At 38.9% G+C, this 20,066-nt stretch overlaps 3 protein-coding genes across 6 annotated transcripts in view; all 3 read right to left on the reverse strand.

Annotated features, from left to right (window-relative positions):
* taf2 (TAF2 RNA polymerase II, TATA box binding protein (TBP)-associated factor) overlaps positions 1 to 2,022 on the reverse strand; it is a 21,580-nt gene extending 19,558 nt beyond the window's left edge. The window contains exons 1-5 of the mRNA XM_058056407.1: positions 1,838 to 2,022; positions 1,616 to 1,700; positions 1,477 to 1,531; positions 296 to 456; positions 63 to 181 (exon numbers count right to left, since the gene is read on the reverse strand). Coding sequence (XP_057912390.1) covers positions 63 to 181; positions 296 to 456; positions 1,477 to 1,531; positions 1,616 to 1,665 — 385 coding nt within the window. The 5' untranslated portion in view covers positions 1,666 to 1,700; positions 1,838 to 2,022. The remainder of the gene's footprint in view (positions 1 to 62; positions 182 to 295; positions 457 to 1,476; positions 1,532 to 1,615; positions 1,701 to 1,837) is intronic.
* A 333-nt stretch (positions 2,023 to 2,355) lies between these two features.
* Positions 2,356 to 13,804, reverse strand: ano10a (anoctamin 10a). 3 transcript variants are annotated; one of them, XM_058056789.1, is made up of 15 exons: positions 13,696 to 13,804; positions 11,984 to 12,001; positions 11,750 to 11,902; positions 9,953 to 10,150; positions 9,734 to 9,868; positions 9,521 to 9,640; positions 8,451 to 8,635; positions 7,987 to 8,371; positions 6,747 to 6,802; positions 6,555 to 6,629; positions 4,674 to 4,862; positions 4,383 to 4,574; positions 4,075 to 4,203; positions 3,822 to 3,938; positions 2,356 to 2,648 (listed from the first exon to the last, which is right to left on the reverse strand). In XM_058056789.1, exons 3-15 carry the CDS (start codon positions 11,880 to 11,882, stop codon positions 2,619 to 2,621), a joined length of 1,944 nt encoding a protein of 647 aa, XP_057912772.1. In that variant the 5' UTR covers positions 11,883 to 11,902; positions 11,984 to 12,001; positions 13,696 to 13,804; the 3' UTR covers positions 2,356 to 2,618. The 3 variants fall into 3 exon arrangements, with proteins under 3 accessions (XP_057912772.1, XP_057912771.1, XP_057912770.1); XM_058056788.1 differs by lacking the exon at positions 13,696 to 13,804 and adding an exon at positions 13,545 to 13,662 and having other exon boundaries at positions 2,359 to 2,648; positions 11,984 to 12,032; XM_058056787.1 differs by having other exon boundaries at positions 2,360 to 2,648; positions 11,984 to 12,032; positions 13,696 to 13,802.
* Positions 13,805 to 15,131: 1,327 nt separating this feature from the next.
* On the reverse strand, positions 15,132 to 20,021 carry pomgnt2 (protein O-linked mannose N-acetylglucosaminyltransferase 2 (beta 1,4-)). Of its 2 annotated transcripts, none has more exons than XM_058057343.1 (3): positions 19,614 to 20,021; positions 18,254 to 18,349; positions 15,132 to 17,247 (listed from the first exon to the last, which is right to left on the reverse strand). In XM_058057343.1, the coding sequence occupies exons 2-3, from the start codon at positions 18,287 to 18,289 to the stop codon at positions 15,433 to 15,435; spliced, it is 1,851 nt and encodes a 616-aa protein (XP_057913326.1). In that variant the 5' UTR covers positions 18,290 to 18,349; positions 19,614 to 20,021; the 3' UTR covers positions 15,132 to 15,432. The 2 variants fall into 2 exon arrangements, with proteins under 2 accessions (XP_057913326.1, XP_057913325.1); XM_058057342.1 differs by having other exon boundaries at positions 15,132 to 17,250.
* Positions 20,022 to 20,066: the final 45 nt, after the last annotated feature.

Genomic DNA, 20,066 nt, shown 5'->3' on the forward strand with positions numbered 1-20,066 from the left:
AATGTAAATAGTATAAAGTCATCCAAAACGACAGTGAAGCTATGACGAGTTATATTCCTCACCATCTCCTTGCTTCCAGAGCTCGGAAGGAACCTTGATGACCAACTCCCCGTGTCCTCCATCAGGGTCCACAGCACTCACTGCTGCCGTGTAAGCACTGGAGAAGTAATTCAGGTTCCTTCTGTGTGGAAAAACATCAGTCATGTATTTTATGTAAACTGCAATCCGAGGGGATTATTGATAAATCATTCATTAAAAATGATTCCACATGGATTGAAGCCACTGTCATACTTACTGCTTGGACTCACTGTGGCACACTTCCAGGGTGGGGTCATTATAAATGAAGGAGGCTTCAAGGTCATTGATTCGCACCCTATAGATGCGACACTGCTTACTGTTCAACTTAATCCTGTTCAGGTTGGCTACGGTCGGGACGATGGTCAGCTCAACATAACCCTAAGAGATTAAAAACACATTAGTCCTTTCATAGTTATTACTGAAACAGGTCAACGTCATCTTATTTTCATTTTATTGTATATATACTGTATCATAGTACATGACAGAGAACATTAGTGTAGTACTGTAAAGTAATCCCTCCTTCAGTTGTCCTACACCAGAGGACTCCTTATTGATTAATCTAATATTTTGCTAGTTTCAGCATAGAAAATCTGTTCTAAATACAGTTTTTAACATTATTGGAGTCCTCAAGACATGAAATAACACCCCTATAGTCACTTTTACACTGTTATTACCCAATGTAGTAGACATGAGTAGACATAAGAGTAGACATAAGAGGAAAAAAAGACATAGAAAACCTATCCTAGCCATCTTCGGGCGAGAGGCGGGGTACAACCTGGACTGGTGGCCAGCCAATCACAGGGCACATATAGACAAACAACCATTCACACTCACATTCCTACCTACGGACAATTTGGAGTTGCCAATTAACCTAGCATGTTTTTGTTTGTAGTTTTTAGTAGTAGTAATAATCATTCATTCATTTTCTACCGCTTATCCTCACGAGAGTCGAGGGGGTGCTGGAGCCTATCCCAGCTGTCTTGGTGCGAGAGGCGGGGTACACCCTGGACCCTGTGATTGGCTGGCCACCAGTCCAGGGTGTACCCCACCCCGCCTCTCGCCCGAAGACAGCTGGGATAGGCTCCAGCACACACACACCCCGCGACCCTTGTGAGGATAAGCGGTAGAAAATGAATGAATGAATTGAAATGATGACATAAAGTCCTAATTATGACAAAAAGTCTAAATTCTAATAAAAAGTCACATGGTAATCAGCACATGTAAGAGTAATTTCAACTTTATATCCCATAATCATGACATAGTGTCATAATTTCAATTTTGTGTAATGACTACGGCGTTCGGTATGAGTGTTGCCCTCCATCATGGTGAAGTATCACATACTTACAAAGCTGTATTATTATTATTATTATTATTATTAGCATTCTTTCTTCTACTTACAATGACAGATTTCCTCTGGAAGTTGATGTTGTTGATGCACACAACCTGGTGGGTCGTACAAAGAGAAGCCATAATAACCATGAGAACATTTCACAACACATAATGTCAACAATGATTTCATAGTAAAAAAAATACTCATAATTTAAATGGCCGTGGACTCTCAAATCCTTTGTCTCTTTTCCGATTCATGGTAGCGTCTTCGTGTAACCGATCATCAGTCCTCGCTGATACAAGAAAACATAATACAAGGAAAAGAGATAGAAAATGAACATTTTCACCATTGTCGGAGGAAAGTTCTGCCGACACAGGACAAAAACACACGACGAGAAAAGAAACGGCTGAGTGGCGATTAAGTACGAACCTGTAATAAGCAGACATTTAATCGGTTGTTGATGAAAAGTCGTCACAATATGCAGACCATCGCTCCAGACGCTTCCGCCATGTTTGCTTCACCTTTCACCTCCCGCGCAAAATGACCACTCAGACTTCTGAATGGGAAAAAATATTTTTTTTTAAATAAATTTAAAATTAACTGTTCGTCGAAGCCGAGATCATATGTTGTTAAAAGCTAAAGTATAAAAAGCAAAACTAAAATTAATTTGCTTTGAGGAGTGTCGTCACCGCTGCGACGGAAGTTGTACGGCAAGTCCACTGGGACAAAAGTGCTTTTCCGCTGCCTGAGTTGTAGCACTCGCAAATACCTTGCACAATGTATTTCTCGACCATAAACACATTTTAATGTCATCCAACTGCCAGCTTAACATAAAATAAAAAATTACAAACTTTCCAAAATAACGTCACTGATGCTAGCCATACAAAATGCAAAAGCAATTAAGGGGAGTGAGACAAAAAGCAACCTGCTCAAATCCAACTGAGTATTGAGTGTTCAAGGTTGAAAATGTTTTTAAAATGTTTGCCATTGTTTGTACAAAAGAACGATACACATGATATCTCCATACGGAACACAGAGATGAAACCAAAGTTTCTGTGCAGCCTTTATTACAGTCACGTCCTTTACATGGCGACATGGAGTCATGGATACATACAGTAGATGGAGGAAAAAAAAAAACATCTTAACTCTTTGTTTTCTTTGGCACATTTTTCTCACGCAGCTGTAGACGTCTTCACTCTCCCTGGGAAGTCTAACTACGCTCAGGCACTTGAAACATTTTCTGCAAAACAACACAAAGCACAGCTTTTAACCGAGGATACGGTGGTAAGCATGAACACAGTAAAAGTAATACTTGGTAATGTGATGTTTAATCGTAGGTATATGATTAAACACCATCTCTACATGCGGACTCAGCCTTTACTAATAACACTAATACTGACAGCCAGGAAACATCAGTACTTCATTCAGTCCCGATAGGATACACAAACACTGAACTGTAATACTTTCATACTTTCATACTTACAGTAGCATGTGCGCCCCTAGCATGGGTATACCACAACAGTATGGGTATATCATTACAGCATGGGCATAGAAAGATAGTGTCAGCATAGCATGATAGCATGGATGTAGCATGGCATTTTAGTGTGATCACAGCGGGATAGCATGACCTTAGCTTGATAGCATATGCATAGGATAATACCATGGGTATAGCATAATAGCATACGCATAGCATGATATCATAGGAATAGCATGATAATGTGATCGTAGCAGCATAGCATGGGTATATAGTATATACTATATATATACATACACATATATGTGTATATATATATATATACATATATATATACATACATACACACACATACATATATACATACACAAATATACATAAATACACATACATATACATATATATATATACACACACATATATATACATATATATACATATATACACACATATATATACATATATACATATATATACATATATACATATATATATACATACATATATACATATATATACATATATACATATATACATACATATATACACATATATACACATATATACATACATATATATATATATATACATACATATATACATATATACATATATATATACATACATATATACACATATATACACATATATACATACATATATATATACATATATACATATATACATACATATATAAATATATATACATATATACATATATATATATACACATATATATACATATATACATATATACACACACATATATATATATATATATACACAAACACACACACATTATATACATATATACTACATATATATACTAATGGTCATTCAATCAGTCAGTGAAGTAAATCTCCATGAAAGTATGAAGTACATACCAGAATTGTAGGATGCGAGACATGATTGTAGTACGAGTAAGAGTAGTACTTTTACCTTCTTCTTGAGGGCCTCCACTGATTCAAACTCCAGACGAGATAGTTTAACTTGGATGTGTTTGGGGATGTCTGGAATCAGGAAGGCCAGGATGAACTTGAAGGCCAGCAAGGTGTGCTGCAATCAGAAATCATAGTACATCTATTATGAGAAGATGTCATACTGTTGATAGGATAAACAGTATCTCCATGCTTGGTATTATCTGCTGCCATCTGCATCATCCACGATGCTTCCTGCTGGAGCACAACCTTACCTCCAGAGCCGCGGTCCACAGTATGAGCTGCATGTCCGAGTCGGGGAAGTAAGCTCTGACTTGGGGAGACATGCCGATCAGAGCACAGTTGGTCACGATGGCCATCACGCTCATCACTTCAAAGGCCAGCTGAACACACACACACACACACACACACACACACACACACACACACACACACACACACACACACACACACACACACACACACACACACACACACACACACACACACGCAACAAGTTCAGCAACATCCCGTAGGTTCCTTGCATCGCCAGGTATTATCACGCCAACATTTATTTCTTTACCTGCCATATTCCGATATTGGCAGCCGGGTCTGAGAAGGGTCGTTTGAACACGCAGCACATTTTGAAGGCATCAGAGTAAATCTCTGTTACGTTATTCAAAACCACCAAGACGGCAGCCAGCGGGTACACGCATGAGAACAAGCTGACATAACCAAAGAGATGGAACAACTCCAGGTAGTCATCAAAGGTACCCTGCGACAAGACAAAGACACTTCCGTCAACGTGGAGCTGCGTTTCAACAACAACAACAACAACAACAACAGCTCGGAGAAGATGATGAAGACAACTTGCCAGGTAGGTGCTCATGTCAGCTTCCAGTTCCACCCGCTCATTCAGAAGAAGCTCCTTGCCTTCCACGCTTCGACTCTTCCTAACGTTGGACAGCATCTTCTTATTGCGTCGACGCTGGAGCCAGTAAGGCAGGAAAGCCTCCATCAGCTGATTCAAGATCTGACTGGTGATCAACAACGTTGCCAAACTCTGGAGAAAAAAAAAATCACAATTAATCATCACTTTATGAGAAAAGGGACATCATCACAAAAATGTGATCATATTACTAGAAAAGATAACTTTACAAGAATACATGTGGTCATATTATGAGAAAAGTTGGAATTGTATGGAAAAAGTGATCATTTCATAAGAAAAACATACAACAAGGGATGGAAATACGCAAAAATTAGGCATTTTACTCCAAAAATGTCATAATATTACTAGAAAAATAACCTATATAAAAATAAATGTGGTAATATTATGAGAAAAGTTGGAATTGTATGGAAAAAGTGATCATTTCATAAGAAAAACATACAACAAGGGATGGAAATACGCAAAAATTAGGCATTTTACTCCAAAAATGTCATAATATTACTAGAAAAATAACCTATATAAAAATAAATGTGGTAATATTATGAGAAAAGTTGGAATTGTATGGAAAAAGTGATAATTTCATAAGAAAAACATACAACAAGGGATGGAAATACGCACAAATTAGGCATTTTACTCCAAAAATGTCATAATATTACTAGAAAAATAACCTATATAAAAATAAATGTGGTAATATTATGAGAAAAGTTGGATTTTTTATGGAAAAAGTGATAATTTCATAAGAAAAAAAAACAACAAGGGATGGAAATACGCAAAAATTAGGCATTTTACTCCAAAAATGTCATAATATTACTAGAAAAATAACCTATATAAAAATAAATGTGGTAATATTATGAAAAAAGTTGGATTTTTTTACGGAAAAAGTGATAATTTCATAAGAAAAACATACAACAAGGGATGGAAATACGCAAAAATTAGGCATTTTACTCCAAAAATGTCATAATATTACTAGAAAAATAACCGTATAAAAATAAATGTGGTAATATTATGAAAAAAGTTGGAATTTTTATGGAAAAAGTGATAATTTCATAAGAAAAACATACAACAAGGGATGGAAATACGCAAAAATTAGGCATTTTACTCCAAAAATGTCATAATATTACTAGAAAAATAACCGTATAAAAATAAATGTGGTAATATTATGAAAAAAGTTGGAATTTTTATGGAAAAAGTGATCATTTCATAAGAAAAACATACAACAAGGGATGGAAATACGCAAAAATTAGGCATTTTACTCCAAAAATGTCATAATATTACTAGAAAAATAACCGTATAAAAATAAATGTGGTAATATTATGAAAAAAGTTGGAATTTTTATGGAAAAAGTGATAATTTCATAAGAAAAACATACAACAAGGGATGGAAATACGCAAAAATTAGGCATTTTACTCCAAAAATGTCATAATATTACTAGAAAAATAACCTATATAAAAATAAATGTGGTAATATTATGAGAAAAGTTGGAATTGTATGGAAAAAGTGATAATTTCATAAGAAAAACATACAACAAGGGATGGAAATACGCAAAAATTAGGCATTTTACTCCAAAAATGTGATAATATTACTAGAAAAATAACGGTATAAAAATAAATGTGGTAATATTATGAGAAAAGTTGGATTTTTTTACGGAAAAAGTGATAATTTGACAAGAAAAACATACAAGAAAGGATGGTAATACGCAAAAAAGTGTCATTTGACTCCATGAAGAAGGAAGGTGTGTGATGATGTATGGAAAAGCCACGTTTGCCAAGTAGAAGATTCCAGAAGAACGTTGACTGGGACTGAACTGACCTGTCTGAGCAGCACCATGTCTTGCATTACGAAGGCGATGTAAAACAGGGAGGCAAAACAGTTGAAGAAGTTGAACTGGGGAGAGAAGATGACAAGCGCTGATGAAAAGGCAAACGTGATTATGTTGAATATAAGTTGAATATACCCTACGTATACACCCTACGTATGTATATATACATGTGGTATACCTACCACTAATACTTTGAGGATCAAGTGATTCTGATATGAAGACTCAAGCCTGTGATTTTCTAAAAAGAAAAGATAGATTATTACCAGTATTGTTTTTTTCTGACACTAATGTCTGCTTATTGGGCAATATTGGCAGAAAAATAAGATAGATTGTTGGATGGTTGGTTGGATGTATAGTTGGATGGCTGGATGGTTGGATCGATAGAACAACAGACAGAAAGACAGATAGTTGGATGGATGGATGGTTGGTTGGATGGATGGTTGGATAGATGGTTGGTTGGTTGGTTGGTTGGATGGATAATTGGATGGATGGATAGTTGGATGGATGGATAGTTGGATGGATGGATGGATGGATGGATGGTTGGTTGGTTGGGTGGATGGATGGTTGGATAGATGGTTGGTTGGATGGTTAATTGGATGGATGGATAGTTGGATGGATGGTTGGATAGATGGTTGGTTGGATGGATGGATGGTTGGATGTATAGTTGGATGGTTGGTTGGATGGTTGGTTGGTTGGATGTATAGTTGGATGGTTGGATGGATGGATCGATGACAGAGAATGACAGACAGACAGACAGACAGACAGACAGACAGACAGATAGTTGGATAATGGGATGGATGGATAGTTGGATGGATGGATAGTTGGATGGATAGATGGTTGGTTGGATGGATAGATGGATGGATAGTTGGATGGATGGTTGGATAGATGGTTGGTTGGATGGATGGATGGTTGGATGTATAGTTGGATGGTTGGATGGATGGATCGATGACAGAGAATGACAGACAGACAGACATATAGTTGGATAATGGGATGGATGGATAGTTGGATGGATGGATGGATGGATGGTTGGTTGGATAGATGGTTGGTTGGTTGGATGGATAGTTGGATGGATGGTTGGTTGGTTGGATGGATCAATAGATGGAACGGACAATAGATAGATAGATAGATAGATAGATGGATAGATGGATAGATGGATAGATGGATAGATGGATAGATGGATAGATGGATAGATGGATAGATGGATAGATGGATAGATAGATAGATAGATAGATAGATAGATAGATAGATAGATAGATAGATAGATAGATAGATAGATAGATAGATAGATAGATAGATAGATAGGTGTATAGTGTAGGTGTATAGGTGTATAGGAAATAGATAATATGTGCATAATACTACGTCATGTCAGTCATATGAAATGGAATAATGGAGAGAACATTTCCCACAGCAAAGGTCACGTACCCCACTCTGTTAGAAACTCTGCAGCATATCTGTAGAGGGCATTCATAACGGTTATAACCACAGCATAGATGATACTGGGAATGTAGACCAGGATCCCAGTCAAGAAGCCTTGTTCCCTATCATGGACCAGTAAAGCCCACCCTTCCATCTGAAAGTAGACCATCATGACACACAGGGCCAGGTAAAGCGACAGAAGGACAAAGGGTAGCGACACAAGGTAGACACGGAGCTGCCGCTTGGAGTTGGGGTACAGCGGTTCTTCGCGTCCGGTGACGGGGTTAAACCCGAGGACGCCGTGGAAACCAGGCCGGGGTTCCTCAAACACCTTCTTTCTGCTCAGCGTCCCCCAGTGGTAGGCTAGCGAGGCGCTGTACCGCTTCCATAGCTTGAGGAGGGGAAGGTTATCAAGGTCATCAGTCATGTGACCTAATATGACATATGATAAGTTGGCAATGGCTTCCTACCTGGAGTACTACAGTACACCAGATGAGGTTGAAAACAGCAAAGAAGACATATTTGCCGTAATCGTCCCAGTCAAAGAGATAATAGAGTAGCCCAAGGAGGGCCATGGGTACCAGGGCCAAGGTAAAATACTCCAGGAAACCAAAGTACAGAGCCTGACCTTCGCCAAAGTATTGTCTGATGTCATCTGAAAGAAAAACAAAGTGGACGTAAAAAGTATAATCACAGACGTAAAAGCAGTCAGTATCTGGTGTGACCACCATTTCACTCAAATAGCATATACTTGGTTTTTGGTGGTGGTGGAACCGTGGGGTCCTGGAGGTGCCAGAAGCTCTCGGTCTTTCAGTCATCTAACCCCACCCACCCACAGAGCGAGGTGCGACGATAGGATAAGATAGTCCCGCCCTGCAAAAGGAACTGACTCGCCAGCCAATCAAAAAAAAACATTTAAAACTGAACGGGGGCGGCACGGTGGTCTAGGGGTTAGCGCGCAGACCTCACAGCCTAGGAGACCAGGGTTCAATCCCACCCTCGGGCATCTCTGTGTGGAGTTTGCATGTTCTCCCCGTGCATGCGTGGGTTTTCTCCGGGTACTCCGGTTTCCTCCCACATTCCAAAAACATGCTAGGTTAATTAGCCACTCCAAATTGTCCATAGGTATGAATGTGAGTGTGAATGGTTGTTTGTCTATATGTGCCCTGTGATTGGCTGGCGACCAGTCCAGGGTGTACCCCACCTTACGCCCGAAGACAGCTGGGATAGGCTCCAGCACCCCCCGCGAGGAAAAGCGGTAGAAAATGAATGAATGAATGAAAACCGAACGGACTGAACGGGTATTTTAGGGTCAGTGAAAAAAAGAACGAGTTCTTTTGACCCATTGGTTCATGACCGACACACCACTACTCACCAGGCATGTCACCCAGTCAGCATGTTTGATCACGCCAGATACTGACTGGTTTTCTGACCTAGTATCTGGACCCGTTTTAAAATTGCACTTTGCAGAGTAGCCTTTTATTGTGGCCAACCAAAGTCACACCCGTGCTGTCTAATCAGCATCTTCCATGTTACTTACCAAGAGGCTGTAGGGACGTTTTGACCTTTTTGTACCAGTTGAAAGAAAGTCTCTTGAGTTCCTCTTTGTCATGGGGGGGGAACATTTGAATCAGAATTTTTTTGGATTGCAGTCGACCAACTGGAAGACATTTATTAGTTTCATTAGTTTCACTGGGTTCGCTATTTCATGTTTGCGTATGTAGAGTATGTCAATTAGCAAAGAAATGCTTACTGATAGATTTCCCAGGGTACAGCTTGACATGAGGGTATCCCGGAACATGGCTTTCTTTCCTGGCTCGTAAATTCTCCAATTCGTGTTTAATGATGTATTGACACTCAGCCGTGCTGAGGAAGCCATCTCCATCCCCTGCAGCGAAACCAACCATGACTGAAAGTCCTCAATGACTGATGGTGGACAATCCGCCGCCGGGGGTCCTCAGCGTTGACCTACCGTGGAAGTTTTTAAAGTTGTGGCTGTTGGCACACGTGAAACCTCTCATGGAGCCGTCCCGGAACTCCTTGAAGAGACCCACGTCTTCCGCCCCCGCCAGGAGCCTGTGCCAGGTGGCTGCCACGAGAAACATGTTGGTGTTTTCCCTCCCTTCCACGCCGAGACCACACTTCAGGTGTTCTACCAGCAGCTCGGCACCTGATGCAACACATTCACGGTACTTTTTTTATGGCCAAATAAAGCATTTCCAAGCATTATCATGACTAAATGACAAAATACAAAGAAATAGGCATTCAGAAGACGCATTCAAAGACACTGTGTTATTTATTATTTGTGTAGCACTGTGTACTACATAAACACATGTAGTATTTTGGATGGTATGAATGGATGGATGGATGGCAAGAATGATGCCATAATATTCATAAATTTATGAATATTATGGCATTAATAATTTAATAAAATTAATATTATGAATAAAATAAATAAAATTGTAAAAAAATATATATTATTATTAATAAAATAAATAAAATTTTAAAATAAATAATAATTAAATAGATTAATATTAATAAAATAAATAATAAATATATTAATATTGTTGTTAACAAAATACATAATAAATATATTAATATTATTATTAATAAAATAAAAAAAATTAAAAAATAAATAATAATTAAATACATTAATATTAATAAAATAAATAATAAATATATTAATATTGTTGTTAATAAAATACATAATAAATATATTAATATTATTATTAATAAAACAAATAAATAATAAATAATTAGAATTAGGGCGGCACGGTGGTCTAGGGGTTAGCGCGCAGACCTCACAGCTAGGAGACCAGGGTTCAATTCCACCCTCGGGCATCTCTGTGTGGAGTTTGCATGTTCTCCCCGTGCATGCGTGGGTTTTCTCCGGGTACTCCGGTTTCCTCCCACATTCCAAAAACATGCTAGGTTAATTAGCCTCTCCAAATTGTCCATAGGTATGAATGTGAGTGTGAATGGTTGTTTGTCTATATGTGCCCTGGGATTGGCTGGCCACCAGTCTAGGGTGTACCGAAGACAGCTGGGATAGGCTCCAGCACCCCCCGCGACCCTCGTGAGGAAAAGCGGTAGAAAATGAATGAATAATTAGAATTAACCTAGCGTGTTTTTGGAATGTGGGAGGAAACCGGAGTACCCGGAGAAAACCCACGCATGCACGGGGAGAACATGCAAACTCCACACAGAGATGGCCGAGGGTGGAATTGAATCCGGGTCTCCAAGCTGTGAGGTCTGTGCGCTAACCACTCGTCCGCCGTGCAGCCCCCCAGTATCCATGCGTCTTTAAAGGAGAACTGCACTTTCTCCAAACATTTAGAGCATTACCCACAATTCTTATGTGAAACATGACCACACACGTGCCAGTCTTTTGTGGGTGGTCTCGAGAGAAAAACTGTTAGCATGAGGCAGCTAACAATGCATGTGATGGGACACAGTTATTCATACGATAAAGCACTATATTAGCTGTGACCATGCAGTAATAATTGGGGTATTTTGTTGTGTTATCATGATTTTAAACATTAGCGGGCGCATTGATTTCCCATGTAGTGCCACTTTCGTCCACAACGGTGGCATAGAAATTGTCTGTTTGCCAGTACTAATCATGGCAGACTTGCCAGAGGCTCTGACCACGACTACTTTGGATAAATGAGCATGATTGCTCTGAGAGATTGTTGGTGCAACCAAACCCTGCAGTGATAGAAAGTTTTTCCACCTAGCCCAAATAAGAAATGACCAACACATACTGTACCTCCGTCCTGCTGCTTTTCTCTTATCCTGCCCAGTAACCAAGCAATGGTTTCTTCCTGGGCGTTTGGGGACAGCTCCACCACCACCAGTGCCAAACTGCCCCCACCATGACCCTTCACGGCAAACTCCATCATCAGTAACAGTCACCAAGCACCTATCCAAGACAGAAAGCGAGAATGTGAAGCTAACACCGCTATCGCTATCGCTATGACAGAACTTGTGTAAGCATGTTTACCTTGCTAGCCATGGTTACCTGTAGACAGAAACGGTTACTCTTATTAAATCTGTCATAGGAAGATAATATGGATGTTAATATCTTGTCTTGTTGTCATGATATCATCATAACAAATACATATACGTATATACACACATATATTCATATATATATATATATATACGTACATACGTATGTATAGACACACATATATACATATACTATATACACACACATATACATATATACACATTTATATACTTATACACTTATATACATACATATATACATACAAATATACATACATACATATATACACATACATACATACATACATACATACTATACATACACATATACACACATACATACACACACATATATACATATAAATACATATACATATACATATATACACATGCATACATACATACATACATACACACATACATATATATATACATGCATACACACATACATACACATACATATATACACACATACATATATACATGCATATATACACACATACATACATACATACACATATATACATATAAATACATATACATATACATATATACACATGCATACATACATACATACATACATACATACATACATACATACACACATACATATATATATATATATATACATACATATACATGCATACACACATACATACACATACATATATACACACATACATATATACATGCATATATACACACATACATACATAAACATACATACATACATACATGCATACATACATACATACATACATACATGCATACATACATACATACATACATACATATATACATATATAGTACATATACATACACATATATAGTATTACAAATACCACTGCTTTACATAATATCTGAAATAGAACTGTATTGTGCAGTATTTTGAATGCAACTACTGTATATAGTATTTAAATACTAATGTTTTCTGCAGTATTTCAAATACTTGTTTGGACAGATATGATGATACCAAGAGATGCTACCTAGCAACTTTCATGTTTTTTTTTTCCAAAATCACTTATATTTTATATTTCTATATTTCTTTCTTTTTTATATATCTTTTGCAATCCATCTGGATTTCCTTGGTTTTCATTTATTCCACCCATGGCCCGCCTCCGGACACGCCCACTGCACTGTGATTGGTCACAGTCCGTGCTAACATGGTGAAATCACGGTGGAACTCTCAGAAAGTCACTTCCAAATGCATAAACCTCATTATCTCAAACTTTGGCATTGTTTAACACGATCATATAACATTCTAACAACATTTATAGGTCAGAAAAGTGAAAAACATCATAGGTCCCCTTTGAATGTGGTGAAAGTTGTAAAACAATTGTAGTATGCTGAGAAGTACAAGTTGGATGGATGAGTTATAAGTTATGAGTTATAAGTATAGGTTATCAGTATTAACATTTTAAAAAGTTTCATTGTATTTTTAAACTATATTGAGGGTGCATACAAGCCAGCTATGGAGGTTAAACGCTAAAGCTTTCGCTGAACAATGAGCAAAAATGTTATTAGACGACTTTTACTGTACTGCATAACCAAACCTGACAACGTCAACGCCTTTCAGCCAACGAGTCTTCTCAACACGTTAACGCCAACAAAACACGTCATGACAAAATGACACACTGTATGTTGAACATCGAATGTCGCACACTGTATATTGATTATAGATATGATGATGACTGCGTCGCCTACCGTCTATGTGGAAAAAGCTGAAGAATGCTTCCTGAAAGTGAAGCTTCTTTCTCTTTTTAGCTTGTTTGGTAGGTTATACGCTGTTTACGTCCACTACCGCCACCTTGTGGCTCCAGAATGAAGGTGTTTTCCTGAGCGACACTCGTCTTCCTTCAGTATTCACAATCTAACACAATTCAGTTGCATTGTATATTGTAAATTTACATTGTAAATGTGTCTATTTCACGTTTGAATTGCTATGTAGTTGTCTTCCACTTCCTTGAGCTTTTTTCCGCTCATATTCGTTTATGATTTCTCATTTATTGCATGTACGAATACTGTACTTGCTAATGAATTGACTTCTACTCATATATGTTGTGCAAAATGAGTGATTTAGTATGTACTGTTTATATATTCGTAAAGGGCTGCATGTACAAAATGAAATAGTTTTGTATTGTCTTTATTTTGAATCCGATTATGAGCAAATAAACGACTTTTCCAGTCACCTTCAAGGTAGTGAATAAGAAACTTCGTACAAAGCATGTAAACTTGTTTAAAATGCTAACTAACTATCTAGCAGGTTAGTCTGAGAGTAAGTATGTCCAATCACCAGTCAGAACTCAGCCAGGTTGCATTCAGGGTGTCACACAAAGTTGGATTTTTTTAACCTCATGACAAATATGTGCATTTTCCCCGCTCTGGTGTTAAAAAATTATTCGAGCATTGCAAAGGGAGCCACAAAAGAGGCTCTGGAGCCGTGTGTTGCTGACCCTTGTCCTATGTTGAAGATGGAGTCAAGCTCATTGGTAAGGTTTGTCAGCAAGATTGAAACAAACAATCATTTTCACTTAATGTACAACGTTCCACGTAATGTGGTTGTGGAGGCAGAAGTACAGAATATAGTTAAACTAAGTTCATATGATTAAAATTAAGAAAAAAACATATTCAATTATACAAGTGCACTTAAGTTTAATCATTCATAATTTCCATTTATAACTTCATATAATAGTTAAAAGGTTAAAAGTCTCTTGAAATTAATGTTTTTATAAAATTTTGTCTACATTGTTAAAAAGTGTACTTCCCCTTTAAGAGCGCAGAGAGCAGATATAGTACTTCCTTGTTTACATTTTCCCGCCAGTCAGCGCTTGAGAGTTAGAAGGCATACTGTTTTCTTACCTCTTTCGTCTACTTTCAGTTAGTTGAAAACTTTTGTGTTATCCAGCTATTTTGTTTATATTTTTTTCGTTACAAACAAAACGCTCTCCTGTGTGGATTTATGGAGCTACAGCTGAGCTACGGACACGGCCCAATGGCAATAGCCTGATGTGTTAGCCAAAGCTAATGCTTTGCTAATGTTAGCCAGAGCCAATGGCTCTTAAGCTAATCAAACCTCTACAATGGTGTATTTAATGTCAACCCAGAGCAGAGTACAAGTATGCAGAAGTGTTTTCACGTCCTCCTCCCCAGTAAGTACTATGTATTTATTTATTTACTCCAAACTAAAAGCGGTAAGATGCAACATAATGGAGGACAATGAAGCATACTAGCATTTTCAAGCATTGGTTATGTGTTGAGTTATTATGATATAATAAGCAACAACCAATGGCAGAAAAGAAGTCACATCATTCCTTCTTATTTTAAGATCTACAGTTTATTCACAATTTCACTTCTTTAAGAGCATGTAAATATTCAACCCCATTCCAAAATCCATGAATTTCCATTTTGAGCTGGCTGACACAAACGTACGACAAATGTACCTTAAGTTCTACACACAAGAACATCAGCAAAGGGACCCAGGAGGTTGCTGCTGAATATGCACCTGACCCAAACCAGGTAGGTGGTAAACGGCTTAATATTTTCAGAAAAGGTGTAGTTTTGCTGAGGAAGGATGTAAGGCATGTAGGTGTTCTCCCCTTGTTCTTGAATCCACACCTCATACTTCACTTCTTTTACTTTCAGGTATTTCAGATTCCACGGGATCTGCCAAGAGACTGTGATCTTTGCCTTGTCTGCGGCTTGCACCGAGGTGTGACACTGGGCTTCTCGGACCCGCCCTGGATGAATCTTGCTGGCGGGTTTGGACATCTTAAAGCCGTGCTGAGACTTCACGGCCTCCCTGACCACTTCAAGGAGTGACGGGATATCGACTTTTGTATCTTGGTAGATTCGAAAAAGCCACTCTGCGTTGCGGCAACACAAGTGCCTTGAGACTTCTTTGCTGCTGGATATTCGCTCCTGCTCGTCCTTCTCCAAGTGAGCAATGCCTCCTTGTTCCCATGGTCTGTCGGGGTGTGTAACGGTGTTCTCCTTCTTGGTGTTCCTCCATGAAACATAGTGAATATCCATGCCAGGAAGAGTGGCTAGCGTTTTATACGGAGTATAGTGCTCTGGGTTTACAGCAAACGGGAACAGTTCCACCACGAGGGCGCCTCTGGGGAGAAAAAGCGAGGTGATAAGCTGAGCTCCGTGCATGCTGACTAGCATGGAAGCACCGCTGACGACCTGGACAATGCTGGGAAAGGACTGCTCTTCCAGGGAAACTTTAAAAACCTTCATTTGGAAGGTCTGCGCCAGCGCCATGATGAGCTCGGCTTCGTTCAGGATCAGCCTTGTTGTTAAGCGACTGAACACAACGATGTATTTATCCTTGTCATTCCCATCTGTACCCTTGGCCTCCACCGTGATGTTGATTTTATCCATGAAAGCTTTAGAAAACTGACGAATCTCATTCCCAGAGACCAGAAGGTTGGCTTTGGGACCTTGAGGCTGGACAAAGCCATACTGATACCAAGTTGTCATTTTGGACAAGCCCACATAAGACTTGGTGAAACAAATGAGCTTTCCAAAGTTCCTCAGCTGCTCTTTGAGAAGAGGCTGTTTGTTGCTTAACACTTTGTAAAGGTCAAAGTGCGGCCCTTCCCCCCAGCCTTCCATGAACACCAAGCGTGCCTTCTCATCCAGGTCGGAATAAAGCTTCATGGTATAGAAAGCCGGCAGCAGATCATCATGAAACACGTGCATGATGTTGTCAGGGTTGAAGCGGTTTAAAATGAACGCCACGTCTGGTACAAACACGGGCTTGGGCAGGAACCTCAAAGCGGCGGCTGGAAGCTCTAAATAATTGAAGTACTGGGTACTGTGATCTTCCACCGAGGACATGTCCAGCAGAGCGGGTTGGAAACGCCTGGAGCCCAAGTTTGGCAACATGATGGAGGAATTGGAATGAAAGAAGACAAACTCCTCCGCCTCGGTGTTGTAGCAAAGGTAATCGAAGCGGCAGATGCGGTCGGTGTGCATTTTGCCGCTGCACACCATACGGGTGCCGTCTTCATGCAACGCTCGCAGGGCCAGATGGTAGTCCAGGTGGGCCTGCGTCAATTCTTGGGACGGCTGTGTCATGTGCAGCTCTTCCTCCAGCATGGCGGCGTGTTCTCTCAGCTTGGAGTACTCCCAAAGCAGAGCGGCGACCACAGAGACCAGCAGCCCGTTAAAAAGAACACCCAAACTCCTCCTGCAGCTGACGACTGATGTGTGCATCATCGCTGACGATGAAGATGGGTACTCAAGCATCTGCTGCTGGGAAGACAGACACGGGGAAAGACCAAGGGAAAGAAGGTAAGATGAAGATCATGTAAAGTAATGGTTTAATTTCATTTGAACATGCATCAGATTCCAATTGAGTGCATCCCATAATCAGTTCCCAGTTCCACATGTCCAAAAGGAGTAGGAAGAAGCAAAGCTTATTAAATCCTACCCCTCCATCTGGTACTTTTACAATCACCAACTCTTACATTTGTTCACTTCCTGCTTTCCTAATATCATTTAAGTTTTGCTTTAAAAAATATTTTATTAATTTTTTATTTTTATTTAATTTTATTTTTTTAATTACAATTTTTTATTTAAAATGTAATTTAAAATTTAAATTTTAAAATTTATTTTTTTAAATTGAAATGTTAATTTAAAATTAAAAATTATTTTGTCACGTACTATATCAGCAAGTTGAAGTATTTGTGATTTTACAAATAAGTAGTTAGTATGTTCTCTGAATTATCCTTACTGACCTTTTTTGCAGTACATTTAGCCAGTGAAGATTGCTTTTATACTTATTATCCCATATTTCCACACAATAAGTAAGATATGGTAGAACCAGAGAGCAATAAAGAGTGTGGAGTGATTTCTGATTGACAACAAATTTTGCTTTGTTCAATACTGAAATATTTCTGGCCACCTTATGTTGTATATTTGTAATATGAGGTTTTCCAGCTCATATTTTCATCTATTGTGATCCCCAGAAATGTATTTTCCTTCACCCTTTCAATGTCTACACCGTCTATTTGTATTTGCTGGTGCGTGTCCTTGATGATTTTAGTTTTATTTAGGTTCAAGGACAATCACTTCAAACACTTCAATAATTACCGTATTTTCTGGACTATAAGTCGCACAAGGCCAAAAATGCATCATTAGGTAGAACAATTAATCAGTGAATCCTATTATATATTCATTCGTATTGGCACTTTTCTTTCGGAATGAGGTGTATACAAAGGTTCAATTCTTGACTAGCAGTCTGAGAGGCACCCACTTGAGAATCACTGCTCTGGGCCGTCCTCCTCGCCATCCGGAATCCTCCAGGTCATCTCTGGACAGGAACGCAGGTCACAGCACATGATGCTAGCACCTGAAAACAAATGCTAATAATGTATTATTCTACATTATGGTCAAATCTGTGGACATCTTTTGTACATAGATGAGCCCAAACAATTGTGAGACAAGAGTTTTGGGCCGCATGTTAGTGGGTGCTGGAGCCTATCCCAGCTGTCTTGGGGCGAGAGGCGGGGTGCACCCCGGACTGGTGGACAGCCAATCACAGGGCACATATAGTCAAACAACCATTCACACTCACATTCATACCTATGGACAATTTGGAGTGGCTAATTAACCTAGCATGTTTTTGGAATGTGGGAGGAAAACAGAGTACCCGGAGAAAACCCACACATGCACGGGGAGAACATGCAAACTCCACACTCGGGTCTACTAGCTGTGAGGTCTGCGCGCTAACCACTCGGCCACCGTGCAGCCCTTACCAAATACATTTTGTGTCTAAATGTATGCACCTGCCTACTTTTGTTTAAATAACTATTGCACACTTTCTGTTAGCACGCAGGCCTCACAGCTAGGAGTCCCAAGTTCAATCCCACCCTCGGCCATCTCTGTGTAGAGTTTGCATGTTCTCCCTGTGCATGCGTGGGTTTTCTAATAACAATTATTTATTCGTATGTCTACTACATTGGGTATAGCGGTGTAAAAGTGACTATAGGTGTCTATATTTTGAAGCTGTCGCTTGGCAACTTGAGGGTTGAGCTCCTTCCACAGATCTGGGAACTGGCAGGGTGGGTCAGTCCAGAATTTTCATGTGCATTTTTATGTGGATTTTCCCAGACAGCTGGGATAGGCTCCAGCGAAAATGAATGAATGAATGTATTAGAATTGTGTGTATTGTTCCTATTCCATCACTTGTGGGTCACATCATAAACAAAAATGCATTCATTTCATTACAAAAATAACAAATCTTAACAATGGTATGAATAATTTTGACGATAACTGTATTTACTGGAGAATTACCGCTAGCATGCTGCAGTTTATGTTATGGTTCATGTTAAAAATCATAAATCATGAAAGATAAAAAGCTAAGCACACCAAGTAAGTGTGATGATGGTGTGCCTATTACACCACTAACACATACATAGACCGTATATGCCGTAATATGCGTGGAAGTGGGTGAATAGACACATACAAATGATGTCTTGTCTTGTGTGTGGAGCATCGCTGTAGCGAGTATATCGGTGTAAATATCTAACAACGTAAAACATCTCCGTTTAATGACACAGCAGCTTGGTCGGTGGCTAGAAAATGAAATAAGGTAGTAGAAAAATAATATTTACCTTTTAGCAGCAGACAAAAATCAGTCGACACAATTCCGAACACAATCACTTCAATGTAGCGCTCCACTGTGGAGCCACTTCCGGTGCAGGTTTCACACTCAAGGTAACGCCGCTGTCAGTACAGGAAATGCCAAAATAAAACAAACGGAGACGTTTCCGGTAGAATAGATTGTAAAAATTAAATCGCGTTGACACTTCCGGTGGAATTAATTTCACGATGTGTTTTGGCTAATTAGTTAGCTAGTCAATAAGCCGCTCTTTCTGCCCTTATGATATTAATTTGGAGCTATATATGGACCTGTGAATTAGCCCCTCTTGTTATATCATATTACCTGTATGTTGATATTTGTAGTAACACAAATCTTGCTGGTTTAATTCTATTTATTTGATGACAAGTAGGAAAAGTGCCATCACTCGTTTTGTGTGTGGAAAGTAGATTGTAGTAACATTCTT

Source organism: Doryrhamphus excisus, chromosome 19 (assembly GCF_030265055.1).
Source record: "Doryrhamphus excisus isolate RoL2022-K1 chromosome 19, RoL_Dexc_1.0, whole genome shotgun sequence".
Lineage (NCBI taxonomy): Eukaryota > Metazoa > Chordata > Actinopteri > Syngnathiformes > Syngnathidae > Doryrhamphus > Doryrhamphus excisus.

What these genes read in the sequence shown, in the direction of transcription:
- ano10a (XM_058056789.1), bottom strand. Translation starts at nt 11,882, where the DNA reads ATGATGGAGTTTGCCGTGAAGGGTCATGGTGGGGGCAGTTTGGCACTG. An exon ending in GTACCCTGGGAAATCTATCA is followed by an intron (nt 9,641 to 9,733) that starts GTAAGCATTTCT and finishes AATGTCTTCCAG; the next exon opens with TTGGTCGACTGCAATCCAAA. An exon ending in TGTGGACCGCGGCTCTGGAG is followed by an intron (nt 3,939 to 4,074) that starts GTAAGGTTGTGC and finishes TTCTGATTGCAG; the next exon opens with CACACCTTGCTGGCCTTCAA.
- pomgnt2 (XM_058057342.1), bottom strand. Translation starts at nt 18,289, where the DNA reads ATGGCGAGGAGGACGGCCCAGAGCAGTGATTCTCAA. An exon ending in CCCAGAGCAGTGATTCTCAA is followed by an intron (nt 17,251 to 18,253) that starts GTGGGTGCCTCT and finishes CTGTCTTCCCAG; the next exon opens with CAGCAGATGCTTGAGTACCC.